General features: G+C 36.8%; 1 protein-coding gene across 2 annotated transcripts; it reads left to right on the top strand.

The window, feature by feature from the left end:
• The first annotated feature begins 1610 nt into the window (after positions 1-1610).
• Positions 1611-5179, top strand: CXCL8 (C-X-C motif chemokine ligand 8). Of its 2 annotated transcripts, XM_045792946.2 has the most exons (4): positions 1611-1908; positions 3076-3211; positions 3498-3581; positions 4033-5174. In XM_045792946.2, exons 1-4 carry the CDS (start codon positions 1698-1700, stop codon positions 4052-4054), a joined length of 453 nt encoding a protein of 150 aa, XP_045648902.2. In that variant the 5' UTR covers positions 1611-1697; the 3' UTR covers positions 4055-5174. The 2 variants fall into 2 exon arrangements, with proteins under 2 accessions (XP_045648902.2, XP_087720208.1); XM_087864082.1 differs by having other exon boundaries at positions 3498-5179.
• The last annotated feature ends 3527 nt before the right edge of the window (positions 5180-8706 follow it).

The raw sequence follows: 8706 nt of genomic DNA, 5'->3' as shown, positions 1-8706 counted from the left end.
TTACTCTTGCTCTAATTTTCAATCATTTTTTGTCAAAGAATTTAATTTAAATCTTATATCAGGGCACCTGGGTGGATCAGTCAGTTAGGCGTCTGCCTTTGACTCAGGTCATGATCTCAGGGTCCTGGGATGGAGTCCTGCATTGGGCTTCCTGCTCAGCAGGGAGCCTGCTTCTCCCTCTCCGGCTCCCCCTGCTTGTTCCCTCTCTCTCTCTGTCAAATAAGTAAATAAATAATAACATCTTTAAAACAAATCTTATATAAATGTTGAAATGATTTACTTCCTCAAGAGTTCTGGAATTCTATAGATTTCAAGACTCTCTTTCCAGATTTTCATCTGAAAGGGCAACTTGAATGCTAATGCAGTCAGATGCTTATTTGGAGCTTTAATTTTAGCAAATCATAACTAGAACTGATGATGTTTCTGTTTTATCATATTATTACATCGCATGCTGTAAGCTGGCTCAACTGGTATTTCCCAAACTGATCTTTTATCAAGAATGCCTTTAAGGCAAATGAGATTTTTAGGAAATAATCGTTGGTTGAATATCCTGGCAGTATGAAAATCAGTAATTTGACAAAAATGAGAAATATAAGTCATAGCATTTGGAATAAGTGAGAATTTACCAGTGTAAAAGTTAAGCCAGGAAGTTTACATATATTAACTTTATGAGATGAGGAGTGTTATTAAACCCATTTTGTAGATACAGAAACTGGAACTCAGAAAGGTTAAAAGTCATACAAAAATTAGGTGGCTGAAGCAGAGTTTGAAGCTAGATGTTTTTATCCACTAAGCATACAGTGCTTACTTTTCCATTAGATACCACTTCATCCCACCCCAACCAAGTAACCCCAGTGAACCGCTTCCTGAAGCGTAGACATATCTTCATTCACCTGTCCTTGAACCGTGTCCTTATGTAGAAAGTGCTATTTTTCTCCATCCTCTCATCCTTCAACATCCTGCTCACACTGCTTATGGAATATTCTGTCCTTATGCCCCTGTTGGAATTAATATATCAGTACCACTTATCTGTTCTGTTATATAGTAAATCCTTCTATCACTTTCTTCTTCTGATAGACCAAGCTCTTTGAAAACAAGTATTTAGTCTTATCTATCTCTAGATCCCCACGTTACTCAGAAGTTACTTGATAAATATTTTTGGAATTGAAAGGTGTGCCTTTTCATTCTTTCAAACATACATTAGAAAGCCAAATCTTCTGAAGAGTTGTAATATGCTCCTTGGAAACAGTAATAGTTTCTGAAAACTTTCCAAAATACTCACAAAAGGACTTCTCAAAATTATGTCTTCAATAAAAGTGCTTGACGAGATTACCTTCTCTATCATTGCAGCACGTGTAATTTTCCTAAAGAAAGGACCGTGCCCTAAAAGAGTAATCATAAATGACCTTACTCTAACAACTCCCAGATAGCACAACAAAAAATTTACTTGTACATAGAAAAGTACAACTGGCAATAATGTATCAAAGAAGCTTGAATATTTAACAATGATTTTTAAACATGTTTTAAAACAAATACATTTTTAAATAAAATAAATTAAATTCTGTTAAAGATCCATTAGAACTTCAATCCTGCCAAAAATTTGATGAGAAATTAGAGGAGTCTGATGACTCAGGTCTGCTCTCAAAGGGCAGGCGGATGGTTGCATATTGCGGAATTTCCTCTGACATAATGCAAGAATGAGGGTGCATGTTCTCTGCTGCTCTGAATCATATAAAAAGCCACAGAAGCTCTCCATCCAACAGAAGTCCTCTGGGACAGCAGAGCTCACAAGCGTCTGGGACAAGAGCCAGAAAGAAGCCAACACGAAGGCACCTTGCATAAACATGACTTCCAAGCTGGCTGTTGCTCTCTTGGCAGTTTTCCTGCTCTCTTCAGCACTGTGTGAAGGTAAGCAGACTTTTCTGGTCTACAGAGTTTTCCGGTGTCTAAGTGTGATCCTCAGATAGCAAGATTGCCTTTAATGCTTTAATAACAAACATCCTTTTTATTCAAGAAAGGGAAATAATATTTGTAGTCACTTAATGTTAAATTGAAGCTTTAATTGTTTAGGTTTTATCTCTACAACACTTAGAAAAGTATAAAGTTTGTTTAATATAGACATCCTGTTCCTATTTTTCATACTCTATAGGATGCATACATATAAATTCATTAATATAAATCTATAATTTAGAGTATATCTTTTTTTTAAAAGATGAATTTATTTATTTTTAGAGAGTGAGAGAGGGAGATCGTGTGGAGGAGAGGCAGAGGGAGAAGGAGAGAGAAAGCATCTCAAGCAGACTCCATGCTGAGCAAGGAGCCAGATGCAGGGCTCAGTCTCACAACCCTGAGATCGTGACCTGAGCCAAAATCAAGAGTCCGATGCTTAACCGACTGAGCCATCCAGGCGCCCCTACAGTATATCTAATTAGGAGTCACAATTACCCATATTATTTATTAATATTGAGTGAGGCAACTCAAGTAACTTTACTCAACGTGCTGTTTTATTGACAAGCTTTAGAGAGCTATCATTTCCTCTTTGATTTAAAGACATCCTGACAAATTATAAACCTTCTTGGGATCCCTCCCATGAAAGAAATACAGTTAGAAGTGTTATGGCATGCATGTAGTTTTTACATTTGTTTCTTTTCCGTTAAGCATTAAAGATTTGCTAAGTTACAAGACATCTTTGTGTAACTTATATATTTCTATTAATTCTTTCTGAAGGCAATTTCTCTGCTATTGAGTCTTAGTTTACATACTATAAATAGCATTGTGGTATCACAGAAGATTACACAATATCAACTAGAAGAAAAAGTTCCATAAGGATGTCAACATTTCACAAAGACAACTCTAAGTCTTTATCCAGGAAGTCAATCAATGCTGTCATTAATGACAGTTGTTTTTTTCATTGAACTTAGGGGCTAGGCTTCTGCTTCAAGAATGAGTTTACTAAAGAGATGATATTTACCAAACATACAGTCACCAAATTATCGGGTTGGAATTAAAGAGAGAGTAGCCAGCAGAGCCGTATTTGGGATGAAATTAATCCTTGTTTTTATTATTTTTTCACAGCTGCAGTTCTGTCAAGAATGAGTTCAGAACTTCGATGCCAGTGCATAAAGACTCACTCTACGCCTTTCCATCCCAAATACATCAGAGAGCTGAGAGTGATTGAGAGTGGTCCATATTGTGAAAACTCAGAAATCATGTAAGTACTTTCAAAAGTGATTGGATATTTTACTTCAGTGACCCTAGAGTTGAGGAAGGTGGAGGTATCCAGCAAAGTTCTAGGTATAGGACTACAGTAGTGGGCAGAACAGAAAAGAAAGATTCTTTGTCTCCATGACATTTAAATATGGTACCTTCCATGCCTCATAACTAAAAATGACTTGGACTCAGATTTTATGCTCGTACTTCAGGAACCCCAACTTGAAGGGCACAGGGATGTCGGAAACCCACTAAGTACTGATTTAATCATATCTCTCTCATTTCAGTGTAAAGCTTGTCAATGGAGAAGAGGTGTGCCTGGACCCCAAGGAACCATGGGTACAGAAGATTGTGCAGATATTTTTGAAGAGGTAAGTTGTGTTTTTTTAGTTATTATTATTATTCATTTATCTTGAGACATACAGTCTAAAACTTAGCCTACAAGTTTCCTGTTGCTGCTGGAAGCCTGCTCTTTTGGGGATCTACCTCTTCAATTAAAAAAAGAAACAAGCAAAACAAAAAACAGTAGCAATAGTGAGTTAGTTGTACTCATGACTGGGAAGACCATACATCTCCGCTTGTCCAGGGAACCCTGGGCTTATGCCTATACCCTGTATCATTGGTGTGGTTTCCTTTCATTCTCCGAAGTGTCCTGGTTTGGATGATAACTTATCTCTCTATTCATAGTTGAAAATTAGGATATTTCTAACATATGCATATCTAAGACTATTCACTTCCCTAGTAAATATATTTTCAGGATGATACTTTTCTCCTTATTAGAACACTGTCAATTTAGATTTTTTTTTATTCATTTATTTTCAGGGCTGAGAAACAGAAACCATGAAATAAACACATTCTCCATGGTTTCCAAGGACTCCTCAGTAAAGATGCCAATGAGACTTCAAAGAAATCTACTTCAGCACTTCATGTTCCGTGTGGGTCTGGTGTAGGGCTGTCAGATAAAATACATTACGCCCAGTCAGATTTGAATATTAAGTAAAACAATGAATAGTTTTTTTTCCCAATATCTCATAAATATTGTCCTATGCAATATCTAGGCACACTTATATTAAAAATATTATTCATTGTTTACTGTACATTCAAATTTAGCTGGAAATCCTGGATATATTTTGTTGTTGTTACATCTTTCCAACCCATCCTGCTGGCCAGGATGCACCAGTCCCTGTTCAACTTTGCCTTGGTTTCTTCTTTATTCCTCAACTGGAAAAAAAGTATCAGCTACCATCTTACCTCACAGAGATGTGAGGACACATGGAAGCACTTTAACTTTTTCTCATTTTGTCTGAATAATGTTCAAGTGAAACTTATTTGCTTATTTATTATTTATGTATTTATTTAAGAAATAAATATAGGAATATCTGTGCATAAATTTGGAAAAACGGGAAAGGAAGCATTGTTGATAAGCTAGTATAATGATGGTAGTGAATTTATATTTATTTTAAAATTCAATGATGTTATATTAGGGAACTATTTTGAACAAGGTTGCCAGATTTAGCAAAATTAAAAACAAACCAACAAGGCACCCAATTAATTTTGAATTCAAACAATGACTAATTTTTTAGTATATCATTATTTATCTGAAATTTTCATTGAACTAGCAATCCTACTTTTGATATTCCCAGAGTTGTCACGGGCGCCTTGTTGTGCAGTGCTGTGGTGAATCATCAGAGCCCTGGGTTAGAATTGTTTCTCAAAACAGCAAAAATTCAACAGGCAATATTAACAAAGTAATTTCTTGCTAGATAAAACTTATTTATTATTTACAAATGGATTCTTATAATTTTACTTAAATTATTGTGTTTTTAAACACTGACTTTATTTTTCGACTTCAAAATCCTTTTATGTGTTCCCAAAGAGATTTTTTTCTACTATTTTTGATGTATGGAAATATAAATGTAATCATAAAATATTTAAAATAAAACTTATTGTCAAAGTCATCAGGCATTTGTCTTTCTTTGGTAGTTTTAAAAGTTATTTTTTTAGGGACGCCTGGGTGGCACAGCGGTTAAGCGTCTGCCTTCGCTCAGGACGTGATCCCGGCGTTCTGGGATCGAGCCCCACATCAGGTTCCTCCACTAGGAGCCTGCTTCTTCCTCTCCCACTCCCCCTGCTTGTGTTCCCTCTCTCGCTGGCTGTCTCTATCTCTGTCGAATAAATAAATAAAATCTTTAAAAAAAAAGGTTTTTTTTATATCTTTTTACATTAAAAATAACATATTGAGTTAAAAAACATAAACTCTTGGGGCATGTGAGTGGCTCAATCAGTTAAGCGTCTGAGTCTTGATTTCAGCTCAGGTCATGATCTCAGGATCATGAGATGAAGCCCCATGCATGATTCCACACTCCACGTAGAGTCTGCTTGGGATTCTCTCTCGGCCTCTATTCCCCCTTTGTTCTCTCTCTATCTTTCTCAAAATAAATAAATAAAATCTAACAAACAAATAAACATAAATGCTTCTCTCAGCATTTTGTATATTATGTGGAAAATTACAAACCTTTGTAGAAAAACAGAAATCTGGGGCGCCTGGGTGGCACAGCAGTTAAGCGTCTGCCTTCGGCTCAGGGTGTGATCCCGGCGTTATGGGATCGAGCCCCACATCAGGCTCCTCCGCTGGGAGCCTGCTTCTCCCTCTCCCACTCCCCCTGCTTGTGTTCCCTCTCTCGCTGGCTGTCTCTCTCTTTGTCAAATAAATAAATAAAATCTTAAAAAAAAGAAGAAAGAAGAAAGAAAGAAAGAAAGAAAGAAAGAAAGAAAGAAAGAAAGAAAGAAAGAGAAAGAAAGAAAGAAAAGCAGAAATCTTTTCCAGAGATGGGTTACAAACAGTAATGCCTTCCGTAGAATGATGGAAATTTTCTCAACTCCCCATTGTATTCCATTTTGCTAATAAGGCTGAGTTCAGATTTTTAATTAACCAACCAAGGTGTTTGTACAGCTTAGCACAGCAGAGCACTCAGTGAAAGAGGGAAGTGGATACTCGTTTACAAAGCACTTCTCAGCTCATTGAGGAGTAAAACTGACTTATATGAGATAAGGAAGTTTGAATATGATTAAAGACCAAACATATTTGTAAATAAGTCAAACAAAACTTTTAAAAGTAAAAAAACCCAATAGTTTGACTAAAATACTCAATAGAGAAGTTTTATAACAGTGCAGAGACAGCTGAAAGGAAAATCGGATATCCAGGAACTAAAACCAAAGGAATTATCTGGAATTCCCATCAGAGAGATAAAGACGGTAGTAAATAGGAAAAAGTAATGAAAAGACATGGAGGATTTGGGGATAAGGTCTTACAAATGTCTCGTTGGATTTTTACAGGCAGAGGAGAGAGGAAAGGGTCAGAGACATTTGAAGTGACAAGGACTAAAAACTTAGCACATGACAAAAAAAAAACGATCCACAGTCTCAAGAAATCCAACTTGCCAATGCCTAACTTTACATTTCCTGTCAAAAGAGATGGATCTTAGAACTTTGATTCCCACTTTTCTACCTCCCGGCTCATTTACTATTGCTTTGGGGTATTTTAAGGCCACTTTCTTTTAAAGGTCCGTAATGTTGAGTGAGGAAGAGTCCTCTCCCATTTTCTCGCTCATTGGTTCACATTGCAACCTGCTTTTCCTGCGTCATTTAGCTCCTTACAACTACTCAGATAACCGTAGCTGCCATTCTTTCCACGGGGTGACATTATCTGTGGTGTGGAGCACAAAGCCCGTTCTTTCTCTCTTCTAATTCCCAGTATACTTCCCCACAAAAGTGTGCAGCATAATAGCATTAATGAAAGATTTATGAAATGCACAAGCAGAAAACAACTGGAAATTCAACCCTGGTACTCACCATTCCTAAAAACGTTTCCCTCTCGAGGTGACTTCTCCCTGCCTACATTTCTTCTCAGACCCTGTTAGAGGACCTCTTCTTCCTCAGAGTTCTGCCCAAGTTTCATTTCCACATTCTCCTCTGTAGATTCAAGTTCCCTTGGCTTACCACCCTTTGCAGTCTCTCATCTTGTAGACCTCATACATAGTCCATAAAACAGCAGACAAGTAATTTTAACAAAATGTTCATAGGAAAGATACAGGATTTTCAAAAGCAGATACCAAAGAATTATTTAACCTAACTAGACTAGGCTTCACTGAGAAAATTTAAACTAGAGTCTAAACAGTGAGTAGGAGTTAGCCACACAAGGGGAAGAAAGATGTGTGGGGAAGGGTGGTCTAGATATCAGGGGAGAAGTATTTTGTAGGCAAGAGCATGACACAAATTGAGAAGTGAAATACTTTCAGTGTGGTTGGAGTTTAGCATGAAGCAGAACAAATAGATTAAGATATGCTAAATGGACTATGGAACCTCTAAAGGGCTTAGATTTGGAATTGAAAACTTCTAGTAGATTCCAATTACCCTCATTTTAAATTGTGAACCTTATAGGCTGTTCTTCTGGGTCTCCTCCCAAAAGGAAGTGAGAAGCCATAAAAAAAAACTCAAAAGCGTGATCTTGGAGGATTTTTAATGCCAATTGTATTATTATTTTTATTAGAGACAATAATAAAGTGTTCACCTTAAAACTGCATTAATTGTAAAATACATAGCACATTCAACAAACAAAATCGATTAATTTTCATAATTGCTACTTTGGGTTTGGGTTTTTTTGTTGTGTTTTGGTTTTTGATTTTTTTTTTTGCTAAAAACACATCAAGAAATAGATTCAGGGGCACCTGGGTGGCTCAGTCGTTAAGCATCTGCCTTCAGCTCAGGTCATGATCCCAGCGTTCTGGGAAGGAGCCCCCCATAGGGCTCCCTACTCAGAGGGAAGCCTGCTTCTCCCTCTCCCACTTCCCCTGCCTGTGTTCCCTCTCTCGCTGCCTCTTTCTCTGTCAAATAAATAAATAAAATCTTAAATTAAAAAAAAAGAAATAGATTCGTAGCTTAAAGTTACCCAAGCAGAATCTTTTATTCTCAAGATTTTGATAAATAAGTAGATAATTTGAATCATCGAAGAACTCCCAACTTTATACAAAACCTCTTACTGTGTTAAGTACACATTGTTAATATGATCAGTGTCCAACATTGAAATCCAGGTGAAGACATCTGCACCAATCTGGTAAATCTTAATAATGACTACTTATCAAAAAAATCTATTCTTAATTTCACCTTTATCCCCTTTAAAATGTGCTAAAGGTTTTTCTCCACTTTCTCATCTATGCTGTCATTGTTATAGGACAGCAAATTATTCCATCAAGGGGCACCTGGGTGCCTCAGTCATTTAAGAATCTGCCTTCAGCTCAGGTCATGATCTCAGGGTCCTGGGATCGAACCCCGCATCAGATCAAACTAGAGATTAGGCATCATGTAAACAAGCCAAAAAGGAACAGTGTAAAAGAATAAGAGAAAGAGCATGAGAGTGTAAGAGTGAGAGAGAAGGAAAAGCCAGCCAATTCGCTGCACTGAATATTTTTGCTTTATTTTGCATAAGTGATATTAGTA

The sequence above is a fragment of the Ursus americanus genome, chromosome 8 (assembly GCF_024610735.1).
Source record: "Ursus americanus isolate L20-20 chromosome 8, mUrsAme1.1.p, whole genome shotgun sequence".
NCBI classification, from domain to species: Eukaryota; Metazoa; Chordata; class Mammalia; order Carnivora; family Ursidae; genus Ursus; species Ursus americanus.
Note: the sequence above shows the minus strand (reverse complement) of the source record. Positions and strands in the feature narration are given on the sequence as shown.

What these genes read in the sequence shown, in the direction of transcription:
- CXCL8 (XM_045792946.2), top strand. Translation starts at nt 1,698, where the DNA reads ATGAGGGTGCATGTTCTCTGCTGCTCTGAATCATATAAAAAGCCACAG. An exon ending in CTCTTCAGCACTGTGTGAAG is followed by an intron (nt 1,909 to 3,075) that starts GTAAGCAGACTT and finishes ATTTTTTCACAG; the next exon opens with CTGCAGTTCTGTCAAGAATG. An exon ending in TGTGAAAACTCAGAAATCAT is followed by an intron (nt 3,212 to 3,497) that starts GTAAGTACTTTC and finishes CTCTCATTTCAG; the next exon opens with TGTAAAGCTTGTCAATGGAG.